Source organism: Pezoporus occidentalis, unplaced genomic scaffold, assembly GCF_034315485.1.
Source record: "Pezoporus occidentalis ecotype Australia unplaced genomic scaffold, CSIRO_AGI_Poc_V1 ctg119, whole genome shotgun sequence".
NCBI classification, from domain to species: domain Eukaryota; kingdom Metazoa; phylum Chordata; class Aves; order Psittaciformes; family Psittacidae; genus Pezoporus; species Pezoporus occidentalis.
In genome coordinates, this window is record NW_026912983.1 from 1755112 (window position 1) to 1781980 (window position 26869).

The 26869-nt window shown below is 42.2% G+C and overlaps 2 protein-coding genes across 5 annotated transcripts in view; one reads left to right on the plus strand and one right to left on the minus strand.

The window, feature by feature from the left end:
• Positions 1 to 26869, minus strand: part of MTOR (mechanistic target of rapamycin kinase) — a 64018-nt gene that overhangs the window by 26380 nt on the left and 10769 nt on the right. For 2 of the 3 annotated variants that reach the window (XM_062604880.1, XM_062604874.1), the window contains exons 16-31: positions 26735 to 26827; positions 26065 to 26199; positions 25606 to 25735; positions 25156 to 25406; positions 24252 to 24293; positions 23126 to 23212; positions 22405 to 22572; positions 22058 to 22170; positions 21504 to 21666; positions 21152 to 21244; positions 20309 to 20455; positions 19362 to 19504; positions 18972 to 19134; positions 18687 to 18832; positions 3224 to 3299; positions 1165 to 1304 (exon numbers count right to left, since the gene is read on the minus strand). In XM_062604880.1, coding sequence (XP_062460864.1) covers positions 1165 to 1304; positions 3224 to 3299; positions 18687 to 18832; positions 18972 to 19134; positions 19362 to 19504; positions 20309 to 20455; positions 21152 to 21244; positions 21504 to 21666; positions 22058 to 22170; positions 22405 to 22572; positions 23126 to 23212; positions 24252 to 24293; positions 25156 to 25406; positions 25606 to 25735; positions 26065 to 26199; positions 26735 to 26827 — 2090 coding nt within the window. The remainder of the gene's footprint in view (positions 1 to 1164; positions 1305 to 3223; positions 3300 to 18686; positions 18833 to 18971; positions 19135 to 19361; positions 19505 to 20308; positions 20456 to 21151; positions 21245 to 21503; positions 21667 to 22057; positions 22171 to 22404; positions 22573 to 23125; positions 23213 to 24251; positions 24294 to 25155; positions 25407 to 25605; positions 25736 to 26064; positions 26200 to 26734; positions 26828 to 26869) is intronic. The other variant, XM_062604883.1, reaches the window with a different exon arrangement.
• Positions 11558 to 17876, plus strand: ANGPTL7 (angiopoietin like 7). 2 transcript variants are annotated; one of them, XM_062604888.1, is made up of 5 exons: positions 11558 to 12143; positions 13805 to 13908; positions 14244 to 14438; positions 15275 to 15473; positions 16429 to 17876. In XM_062604888.1, the coding sequence occupies exons 1-5, from the start codon at positions 11765 to 11767 to the stop codon at positions 16596 to 16598; spliced, it is 1047 nt and encodes a 348-aa protein (XP_062460872.1). In that variant the 5' UTR covers positions 11558 to 11764; the 3' UTR covers positions 16599 to 17876. The 2 variants fall into 2 exon arrangements, with proteins under 2 accessions (XP_062460872.1, XP_062460880.1); XM_062604896.1 differs by having other exon boundaries at positions 13808 to 13908.

Below are 26869 nucleotides of genomic sequence, written 5' to 3' on the forward strand. Positions count from 1 at the left end.
AGCAGGCAGCACTTTGCAAAGGCACCTCTGAATTGTAGGACATTTGCAGTTCCACAAGAGCAAGTAGACAGTTCTTTCTGAGATTTGACTGCTCTTATCACTACAGATACATGTTATCTAGCTCCAACAGAAGAAAAGCATCCTTTTGTAGTATATTTGTCACTGATATATGAAGAAGCAGGAGGTTCAGAGGACACTTTCCACAAATACATGTCCTGCAGGAGGGAGAAATTCCATAAATCCCTGGTGGGAACTGCCTATTCCTAGAAAAGAAGACTGAGTAAGAGTAAGAAAAGATGACTGTGCTCAGTAAGAGGATCTATTTTTCCTGCTGAAAAAGCTACACCCAATCTGCCTCACCCTCATCTAGAAACAAAAAAGGGTAGAAAACCCTGTCAGAATTTGGTTTCTCAAACAGCGCTGTTTCTCTAACAGTAAAATGACTTTAGTGGAGAGGAATCTCCTCACTGTGTGCCACCCCACGGGGTCACGTCAGGACCCATCAGGAGAGAGCTCGTGACATGAAAAGTTCAGTAGGAAGGCGGAACCTGGACCAAAACACATATGCCCCTGGGTAGAACTGCATGCTACAGTGCACAGGATGCCTTCTCCTATTATCTTCTTGGACTTGCACAGGGAGGAAAACAGTGAACTAGCAAGCACTAAGTCACTACCAGTTCACCCTCTCACAAATACTGACTCTAACCAGTTATATGTTGACAGCAGACATTTAACATAGGGCTTGAAGTACCAAATGTCCACAAAGACAATGCTTAATGAATGCTAAAATAAAGTAATAATGAACAACTCGGCCAGCTATAAGATGGGCAAAAGGGTTTTAAAGTGGGAGTAATTCATCTGGCATAATCTTACACTTACAGACAATTTCACTAACAGTTGTCAAAAGACCATGCATTCTGGATAGGCACAGATCTGACCATAAATAAAGAAACCTCTCATGTTTTAATCAAGAGTTTAAAAAAGAAGGGCCACAACAAGCTCCTTTTATGACTGCTTTTGACAAATGCTGCCCAGTTAACTTTTCCTGAGAGGTCTCCTCTATTTACAGTTTCTTTCTCTGTTACAAATGGGGCTGATCTGATCGTAAGACTGAAGATTATTTCAGAAAGACCTTAACTTATCAGATGGGCATTCCCCTCTTACCATTCACCAAGTGCTTCCAAGCAGCGCATCCGTCCTAGCATCAGCTCAGGATCATCTTTGTTTGTGTCCATCTTCTTGTCATAGGCCACCAGAGCATCTTCCCACTCATGAAGCTTTTCATACCAGGTAGCTTGAATTTCCTAAGGGGGGGGAACCAAAAAACATTCCAAATAAATAGTGGAATTAATAGTGATGAGTCTATATTAACTACTGCAGCTTTTCCTGAAAAATTCTGTGTCTGTGGTTGTCACTTGAGCCTTGTTTTCATTCTAAATATCCTCATGGACTTCTGTGATGCAGAGAAAAGCCTTGAGCTAGAGCAAAACCAGGAATCCTGAGTATTTCTCAACCTGCAGAGAGATGAATTCAGGTTTACCAGAGGGATCAATCCAGCATCATCCCTTATTCAGTGCCAGTGAAATACTAGCTCAGTAGCTGGTGCTTTTCTTTTTGAAGGGGGAGAGTGAGTGGTATAGGAAAAAGAATAAATGTGTAAAATATTCCACTTCCTGTTGTTGCACATGTTTGCATTTAAACAAGAACAACAGCCCTGTGTTCAGGAATGGGTTGGAAAACAACCCAAACCCAAAAAGCACACTGTGTGTTTGGGTAGTGCTACAGAACTTAACACAACAGGTAGTATGACGCTGGGGTCTAATCACAGCCCTCACAAGGAAAGGCTGTGGTTTGTACCAAAGACTGTAAAAGAAAGCCAAGCAATGATCCTTATCAGCTGCACAAGCTTCTCTTCAGTTTTTGTTTCTAGATTGTTTCTAATTTTCAAGAAATAAAATGCCTTAATACGTTTTCCATATTTATCCCTGCCAATGTGTTTCTCTACTCAGTCCTTGGCTGCTCATGTCTTGACATATGCTGCAGAATAGATTCTTTCCCCAGCTCTGCAGGCTGGGTAAGTATAAACCATGCTCTGCATGCCAGGTCTTCCACTTAGGACATTTATATACCAGCCTTTATCTTCTCAGCTCACTCACAGTATATTAAGCAAGTTCCTGAAAGCAGAGCTCACAGCTCCTCTTAATTTCTTTTCACTGCCTGTTCTGGCAAACTCTGTGTTTTGAACGACGTTACTGCTAAAGAGTGAGGTCAGAATTAGGTAACAGAGAGCTTTGCTCAATCCACCCAAGGAATCACAAAGCTTCAAAGATGTTCTGAGGTCTGTATTTCTCCCAGAAAGGAATTCTTTTCCAGCCTAGGTCAAAACCACACTATAATGCTACACCAGAGGACTTCTACCATTTTGTGCTACGTGTTCCCACTTTCTAGTGGTTCCTAATGAAAGAGGCTGATTTACTGTGCTTGCAGGGCTGCCTTCCTTTTCCCAATCACCCTAAGGCTCTGCAAGAATTATCACTGCAACATCGCCTTTTTAACAAAGTAGACGTGGCAGGAGAGCACAGATGCTTTAGTCCCTGAACACAACTTAAATGCTTACAAAAAAGAAACAAGAAAGGGAAAAGGGTAAGTCGTGCAGAGAAGGGCCCAGAACACGCACAGGATGGGGTGATTTTATTTCTCTGAACAGTCAAAGCTGTAAGGGACTGGGTAATGTGCTATTCTACACAATATCTGTGAACCCTCTGACAGGTTCACGTGCCTCCTGGATGGGAGGCCAGAGGCACAACTTCCACTAAATCCTTACCTGGAATGTGTTGATGCAGTTTCTCAAAAGCCCTCAAGCATTTAACACTCAACAGGAACTTGCTCCTTCCCTTCCCAGCTACTTTTAAATAATACTTATCTTTTCAAGTTGCTAGCTGCCCACAGCTGCATTTAGTGTCAACAAGAGCTGCTAAATTCTCCTCTAAATCAGGTTATTGCAGCCTTCCCCAGCTATCTTACCCATATGCAGTGTTTGTTAAGTACACAGCATACACCTCCAGTGGCAGCAAGGCACCTTCAGTATGAAAGATACACTATTATAAGCAGGGATGTGATGGATTGACAAAACCACACCACCACACACACACACACACACAAAACCCCCACCTACAAACCTCATGAAGGCATAAAACATGGAGAGTTATCCAGCAGGACTCACCAGCTCCCCAAAGTGCTTCATGGCATATTCCAGTACCCCAGCAGCTGCTTCTGGCTGTTGAAGTTTATTGTTAATGCTGAAAAGACAGAAAGAAAGACCATTTCACACAGTTGGCAATTATTAGAGGTCGGTAGCAGCTTCTGCTTGATAATCCCAAACTCCATCATTTAGAAACACCAATGGAACACCCTTCTTTTTGTTTAAAACTTCCAAGTGAATGATATTTGCAAAACAATAGGTGCACCTATATTCTCTGCACATATTCTCAAGCTTGTTACACAAAACAGTGATTGCATAAGATTATCAATTCTAAACAGCAACATGCATAGGAGGAAGAGTTGCCAATAGTTTGAAAGGCACAATTTCTCAAACTGCACTTACTAAGAACTCTACAGCACTGATTTTTCCCCTCCTTTCTCTTAAACTAACTCCTTTAAACATCAGAGTAGAGGTTTGTATGATCCAGAAAGCAACGTAAATCATCACAACAGTTGACAAATGTCACCAGGAACACACACAAAAAGTCTGCAACCCTACGTTCAGTTTCATATAGTGCCCCTGCACTGGTGCTAACCAGTACTGGTGCTGCTCTTTTGCTGGCCTTTGCAAGGTGAATTTGTTGAAGTACAGGCAGACAGGCTACTCACAAACCTGGTTCTCCAGTTCAGCACCATGATATACAGCTATTCTCTTAAATCACTTCTATTTCACATTGGGTTTCTGATCTTCCTACCAGAAATGGCTCTGTCTGCACACAGGTGCTTGCTAAATCCCAATCTAATGAGGAAATTAACTTTTTATGAAGCGGCTGCTATTTTATAAAGCTTATTTACAGATACACTCTGTCTCATTGCTCACCTCTTTCCCTAGAGGTACTGGAGAACAAGCACAAGTCATTGAAAGCCATGTCAATGGCACTGAGCATGCTACAACACCCGCCTACAGTCCAGTTTAATGCTAGTTAACATTTTGAGTGGAAACAGCATAACCTAAGAAACAAAACATGTCAACTGAAACCAACACAAAGAGACTTTCAAAGGCCTCTGAATATGCTCCTATAGATACAGGCAGCTTTCAGAAATGCCTGTATCTATATGCCTAAATACCTTCTTGCCTGCTATCATCACAACAATAGCATATTCCCCCTCAACATGAGAGGCCTGTTGATCAGTGAGCCAAGGAAATCTATAGTAATAAAGAGTACTCTGAACAGACAAAACAGGGAAAGTTTTCAAATGAGTGCTATATCTCTTCTGTGTGGAGGTTTCCTTGCCTGACAACCAAGGAACCAAGCTCCGGGGCACACTCTGGGTATCTGGGAAGGTCAAGTAAAATGCTTTTGGGAACAGGACCTCAGAATGGTTGAGCTCAATCAGACTGAGTCAGGCTGTGAATGCACCACAGTCACAGTTCAAGACAGGCACCCAGAAATGGGAAGCACTTGAAATACAGCCATGCCTTTCTTTAGCGAGACAGGCAAAGAATGTACTACCTCCATGCTTCCCAAGGGAAAGCCAGGCAGCAGTGCCTCGTAAAAGTGATAAATGGCTGTCACATTTAATACCCTGATAATTTAAAGAGTCATTGGCAGACACATCATTTCCAGCATGTCAGACAGTTCATTACTACCAAGTTATCTTTCTCGTCAACACTTCCTGACAAAATTGGCCATTATCTTTTATTCTTCAGCAATTAGCGCTGCTCTTTTGCTGATGCTCCCTGCTGCACTCAATTACTCTTTTTTTGTTTCTTACTTTCTTGGCTGTCCAAAGTAGAATGAAATGTTTCAAATCCATCTACGTTTAGATTTAACCAAAGGGAGGGGAAAGAAGGGAAGGGAAAGGAGAAAGACTTTGATTTAAAAGAACACACAACAGTAGATACAATACTAGGTTGCATTATTAATAATAAATTACTCTTTTAACAACACGTCTCGCCCACACAGTGAGTAAAGACAGGTAATTTTGTGGACGAGGAGAAGCCACTGACTGGGAAATCTCCTATCAGTTAGTTCACATTTTGATGCACTGCATGAAAATACACACAAAATGGGGACATTCACTGCTTTAGCAGGAATGGACCTAACCAGACAAGCACAACTGCCAAGGAGAGTACAACAATCCCTCCAAAGCAAGACTCCCACATCAAAGTGGGTTTTATTAATCTGGCTGAACATTCACTGACTTACTTCTTCAGAATCATAAAACCTGGATAATCACAGCACCGTTTTGCTATTCAGTTTTACAGGCTATAAAGGAAACACAGTTGTGTGTGCATTAAGTTCTGATCTTTTGGGACCTCTGACTGCTTTTCCTAATCTGCTGGATTCAGTGTGCTCTGATTGTTGGGAGGATATTGACAACTCGGAAACCATCACTGCTACCACAGCTGACTGGAATGTGCTTCCAACAGACTCACAACTCTTGGCACACAAGTTCTCTGAGAGTGGGCTTGCAGATTGCACTGCTCTTGGAAAAGGGTTTCCACGTGGAGTCCTGTTGACAAATTCAGAATACATGTTTAGAAATCATGGAATTCTGTGCTTCCCTACCCTTTCACCTTCTCACCACTAAGGCATTGCCCCTCTCCTTGCAGATCTGACCAGGTCTGTGCTCAGCCAGAATCATCTTCAGTTTTGTAACACTGAAAGCTCCACAGAGCTGTTTTCTAGTTGTCATGCTGGAGACTGGACAGAATGAAACACAATACAGAGAAGCATCCCAGCCCATAGAGGAGTACCCGAAGGACTAATATTCCAGCCAGGCAGAGTTGCCAGGGGGGTTTAGGCAGTGCTGCTGCTGGCTATCAGGGCAGTTTACCGGATTAGAACCGGAGGGATAGATTTCCCCCTCTATTTGGATAGAAGATAACTAGAAAATCTTTCTGAATTAAAGGCTGGGGTGAGAAAACATCTCTCAAGATAGAAACAACGCTGCTGGCTAACTCAGCAGACAGTAACTTAAGTCTCTGTTTGTCAGGAGATTTCCTTGCAGTCATTCCTAATTCAGGATAATATAAAGTTTAATGCTCCATCCCTGGCAGTGCTCAAGGCCAGGTTGGACAGTCTTTGGGTGACATGGTCTAGTGTGAGGTGACCCTGCCCATGGCAGGGGGGTTGGAACTCGATGATCTTAAGGTCCTTTCCAACCCTAACCATGCTATGATTAAGATGAAAATCAATTATTCTCCCTATCCACTGAGGGTAGAACATACTCCTTTGTTCATTTTTGTTTAGAAGATAGAAAGAAGCCACCACTACCACTGACTTCACTTGAAGGCTCAGCAGCAGGCCACAGAAGATGACTACTGTATCTCCTCTTTCTTGGATGTCTGTAGCTATAGGTTTGGCAGGTCATAGGTTACATATGTCATCTACCAGGAAAAGGCCAAAGTATCCTGCCATGCTGGTATGGACTGGCAGAGCCTTCCAGCATTAATGCTCAAGTGAAATATTTCAAAATCATTTTAAATGCCACACTCTTCTATGCCAGCGCCATTATACTATTAGAATACAGCATACGTCCTTTCCAAACTCTATATCAAAAAGATTTTTATATACTTTGAACTAATGCACTGATTTCACTCTTTAATACCCACCACTTGATTTCACATCTTAGGCAATAAACAAAGCAATTAGAAGATACAACAAAACAAGACCAGATCCTTACACTTCCCTTCAAAACCAGGATTAATCAGTTGCAAAACTGACTCCTATCTATCAAGTTTTGCAGGAGTTTGTCCCACCTGGACTCAATACATTATTGCATATCTGAGCACAGCAGAATTCAAACCGACATCAATCACAATAACAAAAGTATTACATCTTTCAACAGAGCATTTTCAGGAAGTCCCAAGCCTATCTGTGAGGGAACACACACATTTCCTATTGCCAGAAAGCATCCCAAAACATGGGAGAGAAACCCTTACATTGCAGTAAAGCCGCTTGTGTGCAAAGTCTAGAGAAGAAGCCAAACTCTTCTTTATGTTAGACTCCCCAAGTTTGTTCAATCAGCTCCTCCCTGTGACAGATTTTACCAACCTAAGCCAAGCTTGCTTTTCCTTCTGAAGCAGCACAGGGAGCTTGATTCTGGGATTAGAAGTGGATGCCCTGCTACTTTGTGGATACTCTGGGGAACAGATAATCCTCTGGCAAAAGGAACTGGCTTTGTTGGCCAGTTTCCCCAGCTCTACAGTTTGTGTTCAGGCATCCCCGAGTCCCTGATTAAACAAACCTCAGGAAACAACCAAGTGCCCCCAAACAACTCTAAACCCCAATAAAATTCCATCACACCACTGAAAATTATTCCTATGCTGGGAACAAACATATTTGAGAAACCAATACCAGCCAAGAGCTGTTTTCAATACAGCTGTGATGATGGATTGCTTTACAGGCCAGACCAGCAGCCCTTCATCTTTCAGCAAGGGTGCACTGCACTGCTCACAGGCATTAAAATTGGCCAAATTCCCAATCTCGATGGAAATGCTTGTAAACCAAATAAAACCATTGCTGAGCTTTGAAAGGAAAATAGGAGGATTTTATTACTGTCACAAGGAAACTCTCAGCCAGCCTTGCTGCTCAGCCTGCAAAGGGTGTTGTATCACCTAGTCTTTATTCACCAGATTCAGTGCAGGCAGAGAAGAAAAGCAACTGGCAAGGAAGATATTTAGCAGACAAAGGTGAAACACAAAGCCAAAGTCTTCACGTAGGGCTCGTGCAAAGAACAGATACATTAAATAAAGAAGATACCACAAACGACTGCAGGAAGTATCAGTGGTTTGCTTCTCATCAGGCCCTCTCACTTGCACCACCAGCTCCTATATAACTTCAGATTTACAGTAATTACTTGCAGTAGGCAACAACTGTATTTGACTGTACTAGGGTCTTAGTCATTACTGCAAAACTATTGCAGAGTGAGTGTTAGCACATTCACAAGCAGCTCCAAAACCAGAGGTGAACGGTTTCCCACCTCCTGGGAGGGGAAAGCTGCGCTTCACAGAGCCTTGATACAGTGTGGACTCTGAGTGTTGATGAGAGCCTTTGCCACCTCAGCAAGCACCAGGAATGCCTCATTCGAAGCATTTGCCGGATGCATATTAAGGGGTTTGCAATGACTGGCTACCAAATAAATAGCCACAGGGCACTGAGCTCTTCTCTTCTTGTCTCAGCTTCACGTACACCTGCCAGAACAGCTTCCCAGAGAAAGCAGTTATTTAAACCCACCTGATTTAATCCAGCCCTCCAGGGATAAGAGATACCTGGTTCTAATCAAGTAATACTAATATACTTGCATTTGGTAACATCAACCAACATTATACGCATAGGGTACACACAAACTGCAACCATGTTTAGACTCTATTATCCCAGTTACATCAAACCTACATAGTTAACAAAGTCATAAAGGATCTGCCTCATGTTCTTGACTTTAGGATCTCATCTTTTAAGCTACCATGTAGCAGAATGTTTCTACATACAAAATATAACAGAGGAAAACTAGGACCATAGATTTCAGACTAAATGATACTGGATTTCTCTAAAAGTATTGGGGGAAAGGAGAAAAATAGGACTAGGACCTACCCAGTAATCACGGAACTAGTTTATCCCTTTCTATGTCCAAAATGATGCCTCTTTCCAAAATATAATAGGATCCTGAATTCAAGTTGTTAAGTACAGCAGTACATAACAGTGGGACAGTTTCCTATAGACTGTCAACTTCTACAGCTGATCTGATCTGGCAATGACTAGCATCAGCAGCTATTGCTGCCCAAGTGACTACATTCAGTTCTCCATGCAGCAGAGAAAGAGTCATCTTTCAGATACTCATAAAGAAGTCAAATTCCATTAAGACGAAGGTCTCTGCCAAGAGAGATCTGTCTGCCCAAATCCCTCTTAATGCTTCCTCAAAAGTAATGACAGATGGGAAGACTTGTGCTCTTTTCCATTCCTGCACAGTATGCCTGTTTTCACCCCCTTACACAGAACAAGGAAGCATTATCTCTGTTCTAAACAGGTGAATCAAAATATGCAAGTCCCTGGCTGCCTCGTTTCCAATTAAATACTCCAGTTTAGATAGGGGATTTGGAGGCCTTTCTGCACTGTTTCCTAACATCTGTGTGCAAATTTGGCTAAATCTTGGATCCTTCCAAAACATGTACAAGGAATGAATGCATGGACCTACCAGTGGCTCCCCTCTTCCACATCTGCCCCTCATGATGTGTGAGTGAAATTCAGACTGCATTAAGAGTTATGGTGAATGAGAGCAGCAGAATAGATCTTGTTAACACGATGTGGGTGTTAGCAGGGTGGCTTTTTGGGGTGGAGAAGCCAGAGTCTGGCCTGCCCTATTCTTTGTTCCAACTTTGACAAAAAACATGTTTCTCATCACAGGAAGCCTGAGAAGAATTTGCCCCCGGGAATGACAGAAGCTTCAGCTGGAAGAGGGCTCAGACAGGATTAGAGGCAGAACAAAAAGGTCAGGCTTTCATCCGGGTGCAGTGGCACTTTCTGGTCTGAAGTATAAAAAGCAATTTTGCTGTGGAAGGTTTCTGGAATGTCCATGGCAAAAACACGACTGAAGCCTAAGTCTGCTGTGGAGGTATCCTCAGCACTTGAATCAAGTTGTACTTGCATACCTCAGGTCCCATACCACACCGTGCCTCACCAGTTGATATTACAGTGGTTTCTATCTGAAGTACAGCATGCAGTCATTCAGCTGCAATGAAACTCAAGGCACTCATGCTGCCTGTTCAGAGATCTCTTATTCTGACCTCCTCCGAAAGATCCACTCTTCTTCCTCTAAGAAAATGCAGGTTTATGAAACGTCTGTGTTCATATCCCACCCCGTAAGTGCTTTGGTGCTCTCATCTTCCTAAACCTCTGTACCCTGTGGGGTTTCTCATTACTATTCTGCAGCTGGAGTACAAATCAGAGGCAGAAACAAAGCATCTAGCAGTAAGTGTAGCAAAGCTAAGGAGGAAGAGAAATTGCACCAACAAGAAAATATGCTTCCTACTTCTCCAGAATGCATGTCAGATCACCAGGCCTTTTCTAATCAAGCAGAAATCCTGCAACCACTTTGGATCAACAAGAGAAGTCTAGCTGGGATAGCACATCTCAGTTGGGTTTCTCCTCTTTTTCTTTGCAAAAGGAACAAAGAAAGGAGCTTTCTTTTGTTCTCTTAGACACCAAGAAGCTTTCATGGCATTTGCCCCAGGGGCAGATACATCAACCATTTACTCCTTCATTTTGCATCTTACCTCTGCCACTTGTCACAATCAAAGAGGAAGATGCAAGAACTCACACTTTGGCCAATACCAGAGCAGCTGGCTTGTGGAGAAACAACTTATCCATAAGGATCTAGAGCGAAACCTGCAGACCTTTTGCAAAAAGCTGCACCATTGCTGGAACAGCTCCACTCTGGGATCAGTTACAATCAACTTTGGAACTGCTGAAGGATGTAAAAGAGGAGACTGGAAGTTGCTATCTCAGCCAACTGATACTTGACCTATACTCTAAGTGTCTAAAGATTTAAGCTTTACTCTTAAATCTACACTTTATATAACTGTGGACATTTTAATTACCCACAGATTTTCCCCTCTAAATCCTGTTAACAAACTGGCCTCCCTAATACTGGAGCTCAATCAAATTGCCTGTGAAAAAAACCACCTCTTGTCAATTGGAAGTAGATTGTCTTTCAGCATTACTTAATGTCCTTTTGCTTGTCCACTGTGAGTAAACACAGGCATGGGTTTTGACTTAGATGTTTTGCAGACTTCTTTCCATCCCACCCTCACATATCCCATCTCTAAGAATAGCAGCACTGAATGCTACAAAACAAACAGTGCAGAGACACTTGGAGGGAGAAGGATTAGATGCTAAACAGATGAATTTGCCACAATATTATGTAAATTAAGAAGGACTGCAAGCATAGAGTTATCCCCTCAACTTCTGGTATCAGGAGGACTTGTTGCAGCTGGGGCTACCTGCTAGGGAGTTACACTCCCTGAACTTTCATAAACTCATCCTGCTGGGACAGACTTTTCACATTCTGGACCTCTAGCGCTCCTCTAATGTTACTGAAGTGCCAGAACAAGTCACCAAGAGGGCTTCAATCCAACAGGCAATAATTGCTGGAAACTCTCTGCATTTCCTAGCCCTCCACCACACCCCTTCAACACAGAACCGAGTGAAGTCTCTCCTGCTCTCCCCAACCTTTTTTTGGCTGAATGCTGTTCTAGTTTCACCCTGTAAACACCTGATAGGAACAGATGAACTGGGAGGGGCCAGAGAGCTCTTCATAGCTCCAGGGGGGTGGAGGTAAACACCAAATTGCATAAAAGATGCTTTGAGACAGACTTCCAAAGTGCATAGGCTCTGAAAGGACGGGTCTGAAAAAAGGCTGCTTCTTCAGGCTCCACCTTCAGAGACTCCCTTCATTGGAAGAAAGCTAGGTACTGTAGCACTTGCAACCAACTTCATACCTACCCCAGCTGCATTCAGACTACCCACAGCCAGCTGGAAGTTTTCTGTTGCTGTAAGCAAAAATGCCAGCAAGATCCAGTGCTCAGCTGGCCTGGCTCTGCATTGTCACTGTGTCTGTGGCGATCTACCCAGCGCTGCTGCAGAAGCCTCCTAAAAGGAGGACACTCAATGGGAATGCACAGTCCAAGTTGACAGGCTGCTGTGAAGAGATTAAAGAGCTCAAGCTGCAAGTAGCCAACCTGAGCAGAATGCTGCAGGAGCTGAGCAAGAAGCAGGAAGGCGACTGGGTGAACGTGGTCATGCAAGTGATGGAGCTGGAAGGGAGCACCAAGCAGATGGAGTCCCGCCTCATTGATGCGGAGAGCAAATACTCCGAAATGAACAACCAGATAGATATCATGCAGCTCCAGGCAGCTCAGACGGTCACGCAAACTTCAGCTGGTAAGGAGGGAGCCACCAAGCTCCCAGAGACACCTTTTGATGCTCAGAATGAACTTATGACTAGTCCTTAATGCTAGCATGTCACACTAATGGGATTAGCAAGTGTGCATTCTGAATGCTTCTGCTTAAAGTACTTCTGTAGGCAGGTGATACTGAGAAAACCGTTTGGATTCATCTGTCAGAAGTGCAAAGATCCAGCTGTGTTTTAATATCTGTATGTTTGTTACTGAGGAATGGGAAAACTGAGCAGGGACTGTATCTGTACAGCGAGGAACTCAGTCTAACAGTTCATTTTCTAAGCACTACAGTACCAATCCAAAAAGGAAGGGAGCTGGCTCTGTCACAGAAGGGCTCTGGCAGCAATATCCTCTGCGTTCACAGCGCTGACAGGGGACTAGAAGTTGGTGAAACAACTAGAAATGCTGTCCAAGCCTTACTGAGGCTTGTAACTGTATCTTTATGACCATCTTGAAACCAGAGTAAAAGAGTTATCCGTTATTTGAATGATAAGTCTCAAACATTCAAGGCTGCAGATGATGCAAGATGCAAACTGTGATACAAGCCTAGCCAGAGCACTTAAATTGTTCCAAATCCTTTCTTCCCTGAGGGAAAATTTCACTGCACAGAGTGATTGCACAGGCCTGTCCCGAGCATGGAATGCAGGCGCATTTTGTGGGTCAGCTATCTGCAAAACCGCTTCTAGAAGAAAGCGTCTTTTTAGATGACTTTTCTCCTAAAATTAAATCTGCTGCAATATATTTAAAGCTTCCTTTAAAATCCACTGCTGTTTTCTAGGAGAATTGGGTTTGCCAAAGGATTTCACTTAGATTTTTTATTTCTTTTTTTTTTTAATGCAAAGGAAAAACTTTTAAATCTATTTACTAAATTCCTCTTCCCTAAAGTTCCACTTGGCTAGTTTTGACACACCACTCTTTAGTGGAGGTCTTTACTATTATACCATAACAAGTCTCTTTGGGGCTGTGCAAAGGTATTTAAACCAGATGTGTCTTGTTCTCACCTCACCAGGTAAGAGACACATAGTCTGTACTGAACTGAAAGCTGTCAGAATGGATAAAGCCTTGCTTCAGCCGGTTTTCAGAAGAATAGCTGTGCATCTCCCTATCATCAAGGCAGCTCCTGCAGAGGGAGGAAAGAAGGCTGGCAGAGACTGACACAGACTGCAGCTAAAAGCCACCAGCTCTGTCATAGGCTCTGGTGCAAAAAGTGCTGAGCAAATAGGCTTCATCCGCAAACCCGGCTAACCTGCTCAAGCATCAGGCTGAGCTTCATCAGTCTGGCAGCAGGCCTTGCCATTCTATTAGATAACCCTTTATTGTTTGGGAGGGGGACAGCAAATAAATATCTTTATACCTTCCAGCAAGTGGTAGCAATGGGAAGAGAAACTGGAGATTGCTCTTTGGATAGGAGAGGCAAAAACCAAACCCAAAAACCCCATCAAAGTCCCAGTGCTACCATCTCTATTTCCAATGCGTGTATTGATCAAAACTAAACCATTTCAGGAAAACATGAGACTTGTGGAAGTCTTCTTCACTTAGTTACTCCTTGTATTACAAATTAAGCTTCCAAGAAACCACCCTTGTGGTTTCCTATGGGAAGTTGTTCTTGCTGTTCACATTCTTACTTTCTGCTTCCTATTCAAGTAGATGCTGTCTATGACTGCTCTTCACTCTACCAGAGGAACTACAGGATCTCTGGGGTTTACAAGCTACCTCCTGATGAATTTTTGGGGAGTCCAGAGCTGGAGGTAAGGATGCCAAGTGCACAATGTATATTGTATGTCTTTTCACATATAATCAAGAAATACTTACCTACTGCAGAGACGAAAAGAGTACATACTGAGTTATGATACCCTACACTCTGACTCAGTATCTTCAGGCAAACTTAAAGGAAGTAAAGACTGTACATTTAAGAGGGAAAAGAGAAAAGGGGTTCACTTAATATTTTTTTCCATGAATTAAAGAAAGAAAAGAGGAATTTCTTCAAGTTGTGAAATCTGGAACAATGTCTTGTCTTCTGTTAAGAGAACTGAACCTTCCTAAATCTACTGACAGGTAAACACTGGATTTTTTCCTGCTGTAGGTGTTCTGCGACATGGAGACAGACGGAGGTGGCTGGACTATCATCCAGAGACGTAAAGTTGGTTTGACATCTTTCAATAGGGACTGGAAACACTACAAGGAAGGATTTGGCAATATTCGGGGAGATTTTTGGCTGGGAAATGAGAATATCTACAGACTTTCAAGGCGCCCCACTGTTCTGCGAGTCGAGCTGGAGGTAATCAATAAGCATTTAATTTCAGCAGAAAAAAAAGCTTTGAATACAAAGGGATTTCCCAGTAGCACATACCATCTCCTGTCTCTTGGAGGCCCAAAGAATTTGCATGCTTTAACTGCAGGAGAAGGAAGCAGGATGGCCCTAGTGATACGTTCAAGGACTAGACAGAATTACATTCTCTACCCCAAAGTCAGTAGGACAACCTTCTATCTGCATACAGATTGTGTCTTAGGGAACTTGTGGGGCTCTAGAGAACCCTGTGAAACCCACTGCAGAGATCAAACTGCTGATCGCCTCAGATGCAAAGATTCATAAAGATGCTCCATGAATCTTTTCGTTTTGCAGAACTTTCTTCCAGCCTGCACACAAGAGTTTGCACTCTATTACTCCAAAACAATGTCTACAGTCTATTAAAGGCTTGGGTTTGACTTAAACTAGGTTTACAGCTGGTACAATAGTTTTGAGGGATGGGATATGTATAATGGAAAAAGTGAGCCAAAGTCTTTATGTCTAAAAGCGAGTGTTTCAGAGAGGAAAACGAAGTTACTTGGGGCAGCACACTATGAGACGAGGACTTTGAATGCAAGAGTGGCACACCAGTTTCCATATATGTTGTTTAATACCAGTGTAGGCAAGATTTGGAAATATAATGCTTTGCTCTGGAAAGTTTCTTTGCCTTAAAAGGGAAGTTTCTGCAGCCTGAGACAGAAAAAATACCCATGAAAAATCCAGGACTGAGAAAATATATGTAACATGCACTGCATGTAACAATAAAGAGTGGGGTTTTTCATAACTACTCTAATAGGACCTATTTCTTCTTCACTGTTCTGTGGCAGGACTGGGAAGGCAACATACGCTACGCACAATATAAGCAGTTCACCCTGAGCAATGAAATCAACAGCTATCGCCTTTTTGTGGGGAACTACACTGGCAACACAGGGCGGGATTCCCTCAGGTACCACAACAACACAGCCTTCAGCACGAAGGACAAGGACAATGACAAGTGCGTGGACGACTGCGCCCAGTTCCGTAAAGGTAAAACATGAACAAACACCTTCCTGTCCCAAGAGAGCTCCCGGGTAATTCACAGAGAGCCCAAGATTCCCTCATTGCAAGTAACTAGTAAGGAGCATCTGGATGGCAAATGAAGGGAGAGGTGATCAGCTCTGGAATACCCACTTGCCAGTTATGTGGGCAATCTGGCACTTAAAGCTGATTTACACAAAGCCAGACTGTATGTTATAGACATCAGTACTCCTCAAATGATTGAGTGCACGTTTTCACCTACACCTACTGTTCTCCAGCCCATTATGCCTCTATCGGATGTTGATGCAATTCAGCGACGCAGGAATTTATTCCTGTATAAGATCTTTTTGTTTTCTTATGTAAGGTTTCAAGTTAGTATCAGGAACTTGTAATTACCCTCCTGTATTATTATCCTACTTGCACTTCAAGGTTTCACCTGCATTCCAATCTTTATTTCTACCTTAAAGAGCCTCTAATGAGGTTACTCTCTTTGTTCAATTTGTTATCTTTATAGGAGGTCTGTCACACAGATAATTGCCTTCACTGCATCTTGCCCTTTAATTTCCCCATTATGCCCACACATGACAGGCAAATAAAATTGTTGGTATCAGCCTCAATAAAATAGTGCAGCCTACTCACAGTGTGCAGAGACCTCTTAAATGCTTTAAGATGCCCAAGCTAAGATCCCAAACTAATTTCCTACGCTAACTCTCACAGAGACAGAAACATGTCAAGGAAAAACCACTGGACTAATCTGACTATGGAACTGTAAAGCCTTTATGTATTTAGTATCCATGTTAAATTTTGAGTTTACCTGCAATCCCAGCTATAAAGGCTCCAGGGATTAAATGCTGCATCTGGTCACTCTCCTTTGGAAGGAGCAGTAATTCTTATGATGAATACAAAACATACCTGTTTTAAGTAAATGACTCACCAGGAATCTATTCATTTGGGTTTTTAAAAGGTGGATATTGGTACAACTGCTGCACAGACTCCAATCTGAATGGGGTTTACTACCGGAAAGGAGAACACACCAAGAACATGGATGGGATCACCTGGTACGGATGGCATGGATCGACCTATTCCCTGAAGAGAGTTGAGATGAAGATCCGGCCAGAGGATTTCAAACCATAGAGAGAACCAGTATTTGTTTGTACAGTTTCCTTATGCTACTGCACAGAAGGTGGGCAATGAACTGCTCAAAATCAACCAAATAATAGTTCATTTCATCTAATATGTGCAACAGCTACATACTGGCTATGTGCACACACAAACACTAAGGCACATTAAGCACAAGTCACCGCCATTCATGTTACCAGGGCTCAGACTTATTTCCTCCTCTTCAGACTCTTTCCAAAGGGAAAAAAATGTTGTGTTAGAACAGGTTATAACTGAATGCACTTCCAGCACCTTCAAAAAACCTACTGGTGTGTTTTCACTAGCACTGTGGCTAGTGGGCTGCCTTAGTGTTAACCAACCAGGCAGGGACTGAATAAAGAAAGCCTTCTTGTTGCCACTTCTTCAGTGTGTAGAGTAAGTATTCCTAACTCCCTCCAGAAGAGACTCAAATCACAACAACAACATATTCATTTCAAGGCAGATGCACCTTTCTTTAGAGTATAATATGTGGTTTACATTCCCACAGAGGAAATAATGAAGCTGGATTAGTTAGTATTGCCCAGGTTCTCTCCTTCAGTTTTACGGCCATTTCCTGCTGCTGCAACAAGTAAGACCCCGCAGAGGGCTGCACCCAGCAGATAGTAAATCTGGAGAAAGGATTTGCCTCATATGCTCTGTGATACTTACTCCTATTCACAGATGACCCAAAAGCTGATAAACTAGAAAGCAGCTTTCAGGGCTGCCACCAAATTATGCTCAGGTTAGGGCATTAAGTGTGCTGTACGTCACTAAGACTAAGAGAGAGCAATAGATTAGCAAAAGAAGTCCAGACCTGGCCATCCAGCCAAAAACCTCAACTCCAACACTTAAAACCACTGTATCCATAAGCAAAACACTAGCACACACCAGAGAATCCAGGAATGATGTTATGCAACACACACACAATGTTTCTCCTTTACATAACACAGTGTCAAAAATAACAGTTAAAAAAAAATAAGAGACCACTCCTGTCACCATACTGTTATTTGAATATGTTGGAAAAGATAGTTAGCATTAATATATCTATTTTTATTCACCTTAAAGAGAGTTTCAATCTAATTTAAACTGTTCAGTGTTGTGTGAAATGGGAGTTACTGATGTCTTGGGAATTGCCTTACATATGTTTGACTATTCATACTGGAAACCTCAACTGTGTTGAACTAGAATTGGAATTACTTTAACTGTGGTCTATAAAATGGATTTTGAAAGGTTTCAAAGCTTTCCCAATTCTAATAAATTGCCTTTCATTTTTAATTCTGTTTTACTTCGAGTCTGCTCCTGAACTTGCTTTTTGATACACACAGAAAGAGCTGCACCTGAGGCCAGGAAAGGGAATACAATTAATTCTATACTTATCCCAGGAAAAAAAAAAGAAGAGAGGACAAAGGATGAAAGGAAAAAAAGAGGGGAAAACACCCCAGGAAAGCACAACTCCCAGGAAGTGGGAGGGCTGATAAACATCACAAACAAAGCTAAGTTTTTGCTCAACCAAAATCAATTTGGCCATCTCAAATGGTAGAGTTAACATTCCTGTGAGATGAAACCAAGATTCATGTTTTAAACCATGTAGTCTAGTACCAAATCCTGTGCAGGTGTTTTAGGCTAACAGCTTTCTTATGGACAAAACTCAGGAAACAATACACTCTTCTTATAATACCTGCTACTTGATACATGGAGAGTGAGACCTATCTAAGCTGGATGAGCAGAACTTGATGAGAAGTTTTATTTAAGAACTTCAGCTTTTCTGGCTTATTTATACGTAGGTGTAGAAATCTGTCTCATTTAACTTACAGCCACCCCACGAGATCCCATATTGAAGGGCAAAAAGTAGAAACTGGAAGACTCCATGTCTTCTTGCACAACTTCCCACAGCTTCTATCATGATTTTAACCAAACAGAAGGGCAGAACTCAGAAGCTAGGAGTGTACATCTGCAAGCTAGTTAGTAAGCCTACAACATCTTGCGGCAGAGTGTGAAACCCTAAAAACTGTCTAGATTCATCCCAAAGGTATCCTAACTTGGGTACTGATGCAAGAGCAAAAGTCTCATCAGTTGTGGTCCTACCTGATAAGAGATTCTAAGATGGCTGGGGTGGGACCCTTCTGAAATTCCAGCTCCTTGTAGTGAAGTGCCTTGGCATATGCTCGACATTTTGCAGCTCTTTCCCCCAGGAGGACAATGCCATTATCATCTCTCAGAGGCAGGGGACCCTGGGTAGAAGCACACACACCAAAAGCATGATGAGTATAAAAAAGCAGAAAGCATGCATGAACTCTTCATACCCTTTCCATAGCCTAGCCATCAGCCAGCTTGCCAGCATTAGAGAAGAGCTGCCAACAGCATCTCTACCTTGTCACTGTGTTCCATGAATTCTGCCAAATTCAGCAGTGTCTGAGTGACTTCTGCAATGTCCTGAGAAGTCAAGGCCAATTCAATGCTTCGGATCAGCTCATCCTGCTGGTCTTCATTCAGTTCAGACCAGCATGAAACAAAAGCAGCATTGAAGAGATCTCTGAGGAGGAAAGCAAAAGAGTGAGACGTGAGCAGATCCTCAAAACTGCTTCACACTCTGCTGTTTTTCCAGCTTCACTTGAATGTGCCTTATATTATTCCTAGACTAATATGCAGGAACTATCTCTACTTATGGAACCCAAGAGCTTTTAACTTTCTTTTTCCTTACAACATCTGGCTTGCACTGCAATTTCAAGTGATCTGAAAACCAAAACAGAATTACTCTACCGAGCCATGGGGTTATATGCCTGAGCCAGCGCCCAGCATGAGCGCAAGGATGGTGAGGAGGAATCCTTCAGCAGCTCCAAACTCAGTCTTCTTAACCATTCCAACCAGTCATCTTTGGAAACCCTTCTTGCTGCTCCCCAGGCCTGCAGAACAAAGCAAGATGGTGCAATTACCAAATGAAGCACTATCCAAAAGCAGAAGAAATCCATCAGCAGGCAGCATTACTTCTTTACAGCTCCAAATCACATCGCTGAGATGCCCTTCTCAATGCCCTGAAATCCATTACCTTTGTCAGATAATTTGCAATACTTCAGTCTCAATTCTAAGAAATCTTTATTAAATGTATCCCTGTCATGACATGCCAAGTATTTAACATAATTCTTTTCCTACAAAAATACACCAAGAGCTGAAGCCACTGTTGAAACATCAGCTTAAAAATACTTAATGCATTTAGCATTAAATTTTTAAATCCATCATTTTCAAACCAATCCATCCCACTGTTGAACCGAGTGCTATGTGCATTTACCGTTCCAACTAGCCAGTGCTTAGCTATTAAGTGCTATATTGGCTTCAAGAGAATATAGTACTAAGATATAAGTGGCTGATGAAAAAAAGCAGAAGCTCTGAAACAGATGCCTCTAGAAGCTACAGATGATTCCTTGTAATCTAGGAAGTCTTGTTCATACTTAACATAATAAGGAAGTGTCAAGATTACTTCATGGCCATTAACAGTCTGATAATTCAGCTGCTCCTATCTTTCAAGTTGCTTAGCAGCTGCTTCTTTTAAAGAGTCTCAGACACCACTTTGAGCTCAGTTTTGTACAGAACTGGCAACAGAAAAGAGATGTAAATAAATGCAGTTTGGACACACCGGACAAACTCCTTAGATATGACATGAGCTCCTCCCTTCAGTACCAAACTCACACTGTGCAATTCTCTGGTCTTACCTTCTGCAGGTTGATGGTGCTAACATGCAATTTCTTCATGGGTCCTGTTTCCACAGGACCACTAGCCAAAGTTTCTCCCTGGTTGCTTCTCAGCATTCGGTGTTGATAAATCAGGGGATCCTCTTCTTCATCAGCAAGAGTATAGCCCTACAATAAATAGCTTACAATGAAGATCACACCCACACACACAAAAGCAATTTCCTACAAGCCAAACGGATGACAAAGTCAGAGCACTATCCAACCTCACAGTGAAATTTGTGAAGCAACCAACTGTGTTTCATTACAATAATTACACCTTATAAACCAGAGAACTCTAACAATATTTCTTCTCTATTCAATTTAACTGTTAGGAAATCTTAGCTCCTAGTATTAAAAGCCCGAATAACACACCTTAAAACAAGCACTCCTTCCTATTTGACTCACTAGGAAGTCGAGAACAGCAGTGTGCTGCTTGTTCTACCTTAATCAAGTCTCAAACCAGTTACTGAGATTTTTAAATGTGGGACAGCCTATGGAAAATACTGAGATAACAAGGTCTGCTTAAGCGCTGAAACTGTGCAAAACCTCGAGTAAATCCATGTTTAAGAACTGAGAAAAAAGTAATAACAATGGCTACAATTTAAAGTTCTTACCTAGTACTTGCAGTGATTTTTCTATTAGAATTAATAGCAGTAATAATTTTCCCAATGCAATCTGTCTCCTTTAAAAGCTGTCCTTCAGACACAAATACAGCAACAACCATTCTTCATTTTCTAACTCAAAGTGAAGTTTCCAGCTACATCTCTCTCATCACAAAAACAACCCCAAAGCACCCTTATGCAAACTACATACTTGTTAACTCACCTTTACAATTCTGCAGATAAGAACATCATAGCGCTGATGGTTAATTCTGTGTCGCACCAGAACTTTGTTCACCATCGGGATAAAAATCTGGTACTGTACAGGGGAATGCATCAAAAGCTAGTTACTCAGTGACACCAAGTGCAGTAATATCCCACCTTTGTTTCATTTCTCTTATTAAACAAACAATTCTGAAAGCTGGATTTCAGTAACTCTTGATTCCAGAAACAAAGAGAAGAAGAACCTGTTTTCTTTAAAATGCAGAAAGAGTGCACTACAAATATTCACCTTTAAAGCCTTAATGTTTGTGACAGTCCCTCCTCTTACAAGCTTTCAAGTCTGAGAAGAGTATTACCTTCTTTCCCAGCTGGAACACCAGAGAGGAAAGTGTGTCCATTGCAGTTGTTCGTAGCTCAGGGCTCTGATCTAGTGTTCGCACAATGGGATGAATAATCCGTGAGGCATAGTCAGTGAAATCCAGGGACTCTGTCAAGCGGTCCACTGTTTCTAGAGCAGCTCTGAAGTTGAAGCAAAAAGAAGAGAGGACTTACCTCTTTTGGCATAAAACAGGAGAAATGAGATGTAAAACACGTAAGTGATTTGTTCTCTGTCTTCCTAAGCATCAATAGTAATAGGAAAAACAGGCCACAGGAACTCTGATAATGCAGATAGTACTTGCAGAATAGCTTGCAAGTTGCAGTGACTAAACTACTGACAAGTAAGAACCAGAAATTATTAGTCTATACTCAAGAAAAGTTGCTAACAATTCTGTGACATTCAACCATAATCATTTAACACAGAGAAAACACAGGGAAGGAACTAAGCGGTATTTCATTCTACATGTGGCTAGAGCAGCCACTGGGGAACCACAAGGGAAAGAAAAGAGACTGCAAAGCAACCAACACTTACTTGCGAGCCACCACTGGAACATCTGGGGCATCAAATAGCTTTACAATAGGAGGTAGTAACAAATGAAGGTAGTCATCCAGGTTAGCTCCAAAGAGCTGGATCGCATTCAATAGCTGGAGGGAAAAATGATCCAATGTGACTCAAAGTCACGAAGAGATGCACCTTAAATAAGTCAGTATCCAGTGAAAAGTTGCTGCAACCCTGCACTTGAAACAAGGTGCTGTCTGCATCATATCACACCAAGCCACTACTGAACTGCACCTCTCCCTTTGCTTGCAGCACACAAGCAAGAAGAAGCCCTGCTGGGGCATGGCACATTGGGCATGTTCTTGCAGACTGCCACTCACCTTGACAGAGACAATGCGACTCTGACTGTTGTCGTGCATGAAGACCCGTAACATGTGAGGAATGAGCTGAGGCAGATAAAGTTTGAATTCACCTCCTAGAGCCACCACGATCTGCTCAATGAGTAGGATAATTGTGCTCTGGATGGAATTGTTCATGACCCAGAAGTCCTGCAGAATCAAAAAATTAAACAGTTCTGCAACCGAGCTGTACCAATTACAAGAAAAGCAAACTGCAGGAGACAGTCTCTAGATGAATTCAAGGCTGCAGGCAAGGACTACACTACTCTTATAGAGCAATGTAAATCGGCAGTTTTGGTCTGTTTTTAAAACACTTTCTGCCTTCAGCATATTTATAGCTGTTAAAAACCCCTAGGCAACCAATGTTTCCTAATCTTTCTGTTTGCAAACAGTAAGTGAAAACGAAGTGAAATGCCACCTATTTATGAACTCCGAACACGCCTTGCTAAAATTGTGTTTCTAAAAGAATTAAGTGCACAAAATCCAAGCACTCGAGAGAACTCGGACTAGCAGAACCTAGGAGCTGCTCTTACATGTAATGATGTGTAGTATTGTCACAAATACATCTTATTTCAAAAGGCAATTATTCCTTCAAGTACATGGAATTCTACACTTCTATGAGTTTATGAAGTGATTGATACATTTGATAACAGAAACACTATCCACCTTGTCTGGGAGTAACCGGCTTAAAGACTGTACTCACTCTCATCAGGGTGACAATTTCATCCATATAGGGGCGAATATGACTTCTCACAAAGGACACCAACATCCCTAGCTGCTGGAACAGGAACTGGAAGGAAGAAATGTGTAGTGATTAATGCAGCTTATTCAAATATCAAAGCAACTCTGGGTAAACAGCATTTCTCAGGCCAAGTGCAAGCTCATTTACCAAACAAATCGCATGCATAGCTCCTACATGCTCAAAATCTGGGGCTAAATTCTTGGCAGCTTCATCTCACTGGTTTGGGTTTTTGGGGTGAGTGAGCAGGGAGTGGTTTTGGGGTTTTTAGTTGGGCTCTCCACCCACCCCCTTGCAACAAAAATTCTGTGAGCTCAAAGCTTTAGACAGTCAAGCATATAAATAGGGGTTTACAATGTGTCAGCAAATTTACAGTGTCAGAACAGACTTGCAAGCACAAACCCCTCAGCTACAGAGCTTTGTAAATTAGATTTGAAGGATGCTTCCAAAAATTTAGCCCCTCATCTCTTCCCCCTGCCTGTAAAGCAAACTGACATACATTTTAAGATACTCTTCCTGTGCTCTTTCCCATCCCCACCAAGATATACTGGTGAAAAGTTACTGGGGAAGAGAGTTTGGTCCTTGCCAGAAGTATCACACTTCTGAAAGATGGTTGACTGTACCATAGAAGGATTTTGACTAAGACAACTTTATTTGGATTTACTATCACAGTTTTGCAATTTCTTTTACCCCAGTACAATCTTATGCACTCACTCAAGACAATGAATTTACTTTTGAGATCGTTTGAGGGTTAAATGACTCTGTCCACAAGATAAGTGTAAAGTCTTTTTTTCTCTAGGAAAATAGGAACATGTAAGTTATCATATATTAAATTTCAGTTCTTCATGCAGTATTTGAAGACTATAGTGACAAAATACAAAGCAGAGCTCAGAAAAAGAGACATAACAAATTCCTGTGAAAACTAAGTAAAAAACAACATCAGCTTCTTTAGTGAGAGCAGCACACCTTCATTTACCAGAAATGAACCCTGAGCTCCTGTACTGCCCCTTTCGTTTTGGTGTAGTGAGAGGATGCTTACATATAGGACAAGGACCTGCCTCCTTTAGGCTTTAGTGTCACGTGTACCCACCTCTGCTCTTCTCCCCAGTACACTTTCACCATCTTCTTTTACCTGAAAATTTTTAAACAGAGTGTGCACAACTGCATAGCTTTCAAGCAAGTTAGATCAGTCAGGTCTAGGAGTTCGGCCAACCCAGGCGTGTGAGATGCTTTCCTTCCAATGTGAGTAGTAGTTCAGTCTGGGAGAAAACAGCGGTTCTATAGCAGGGTTGGGATTCTGCTGAGGGAGCACCCATCCCACCTATGAAACATAGTACCAATAACCAGTACAAACTGTCCTTCCCACCCGAGATTTCAGCTGCCTGAGGAAATCGTTTGGCAAACAGCAGCCATCTCTGGTCAGGCAAATCTTAAGCCCATTATTATCTTCACACAATTCTCATTTCCTTCTAAAACTGTAACTGAAGTGGGAAGGAAGAGAAAGCACTGCTGTGGCATCACCACCCACGCTGTTCTGAATGTTAGCAGACTGCAGCAAATTGAATTTTCCGGCTCACAGATGAGCCAAAGTACATGGCTGCATCAAAAATTTAAAGAATGTAACCCAATTATTTAAGAATACTGTTTGCAACAGTACGTTAATGCAGAGATCACTGAAAGCTCTGCAAGCTGCACAGGCTGTTTTCCTGAACAAAACCAGCTCCATAAAAAACCAAAGCAGAATCAAATATTGGCTTTCTTAGGATTATGCTCAGAAGCAGCTGTTTCAATAAGAAGCAAAAAAATATTTCCATTGAATATTCTACCAAATGCTCACAGGAGAGAAAAAGCAAAGCTGGACCTCACTTCTGCAGCATGCTTGGCAGCAACACATAGCACAGCAATGCCCAAAGCCAGTCGCATTCTCTTAAAACATGGATTCTTAATTTAGGGCAGTGGAACAGGAAGGAAGTAGTGGTCCCTAGTACACTCACCTCTCTGATGGCACCATCACAAACCCGTATTACGTTAAGGAACGTTGGCATGACCTGGGGCAGGAACTGCACACACTTCAGCCCAAGAGACTTGAAAATAAAGGTGATGGCCTGAACTACCATGGTGTGGTGCTGGGACAAGGATTGGTCTCGGAAAATTCTCATCAGTGCTACCATAGAGACAGCTGGATAGAATTCATCCAGAGGGAGGTTTCCCATGTTCACCAACATCTCACTGGTACTGTAGTCCGCTAGGAGAAAGAAGGGAGTGTCACAAACTGCATATTAAACGGCCTTGAGGACCACTTCAGTAGCATCTGAGTATTAGGTGAAAATATGTACTCTAATAATTTAAGAGGAGGAGACAAACTGGCAACAACAACAACAAAATAACCAAGATTTGTTTGTAGATCATCAAGCTATACACTTGAAAGGAATTCAGATGCTTACAAGAATCCTGGCTGGATTTGGACTCTGAGAGGCTGACAGCTGAAGCATCTCGTGACTGATCAATCATGCCAATGTTCACTTTGTGTTTGTAAGGGTCCAAAGCACCCAGCAATCCTAATACACGAATAGCCTGATAAGACAGAAACAAAAGGAAATCCATCACAATTTCATCACCAAAGCAAAAGTCAACACATGAACCCACATGTCTGGAAAGGTCCTGAGGATTGAAGAGAGAGGATCTGGAACTAAAGTGACTGCCTGGAAAAAACATCAATGCTCTCCATTCAGCTGCTGGAGGCCATTTCACTGACTCAACACTTTCACACTGTTAATTTTGCTTATTGTACATCAGCCACACTTATCTCCCCCCATCCAAATCCATGCAGATGCCCTTATTTGACAGCTCTTTCTCCACCAAAACCTTCTAGAAATGGTTGCGTGATAGCTTCATGTTCATACCTCTCGACGGGTGCCCTGGTTCTGCTCAGTCTTCAGGAAGTTCAGAAGCACCTCCAGCAATGTTGGGTACTTTCTGTATGGTTCCACCACATAGCCAGTGCTGGCCACAAGCTGTCCCAGTGTCCACAGAGCCACCTGGAAAGATCAAGCCCAGAGATGATTAGTTTTGACCGGGGTATTTATTGTATCTCCCGAATTCATCAGTCATTCGACTGCCGTAGTTTCCTTGAGCGTTTTAGGACCTGCAAATGAGCATTTTAGGGCATTGCAAACCATAGTCCATGGTTTGAAACTGTCTATAAAGAGCATTTTTTAACAGGTAATAGTAAAGAAAGTGATAAACAATTTGACTGCCACAATTGCCCTCACTCAGAGATACGATTTGAGCAGGCATTCAACTCAGTGAGTCAACCTTCCACTAAAACCTGATTCCTTTTTTATGTTTTTATTCTTCTTCTTTTCCATATAACAAGTCTGTACTATGTCACAATTGCAGTCCTGTGTGCCTGTGTAACCTGTGTGGCACGAGCACGACCATACACTCCACTAGAGACTGGAGTGATTTAAAGGTTCATTTTAGCAGCTACGCTGGGAGACATGGATATTCCATCACAGCTTTGGTCACAGCTTGCCACAGATGGCAAGTTCAGTGCAGCTGTCAAACACTCACTTGTCTTTTAGCCAGCAGGGAGGAATCCTGTAGCATGTCCATAATTATAATGAAGAGCTCATCCACCCACTTCCTCATCTCCAGCCCACTGACCTATTGAAAGATAAAAAAAAATAAAGTCCTCCTTCTAGCATT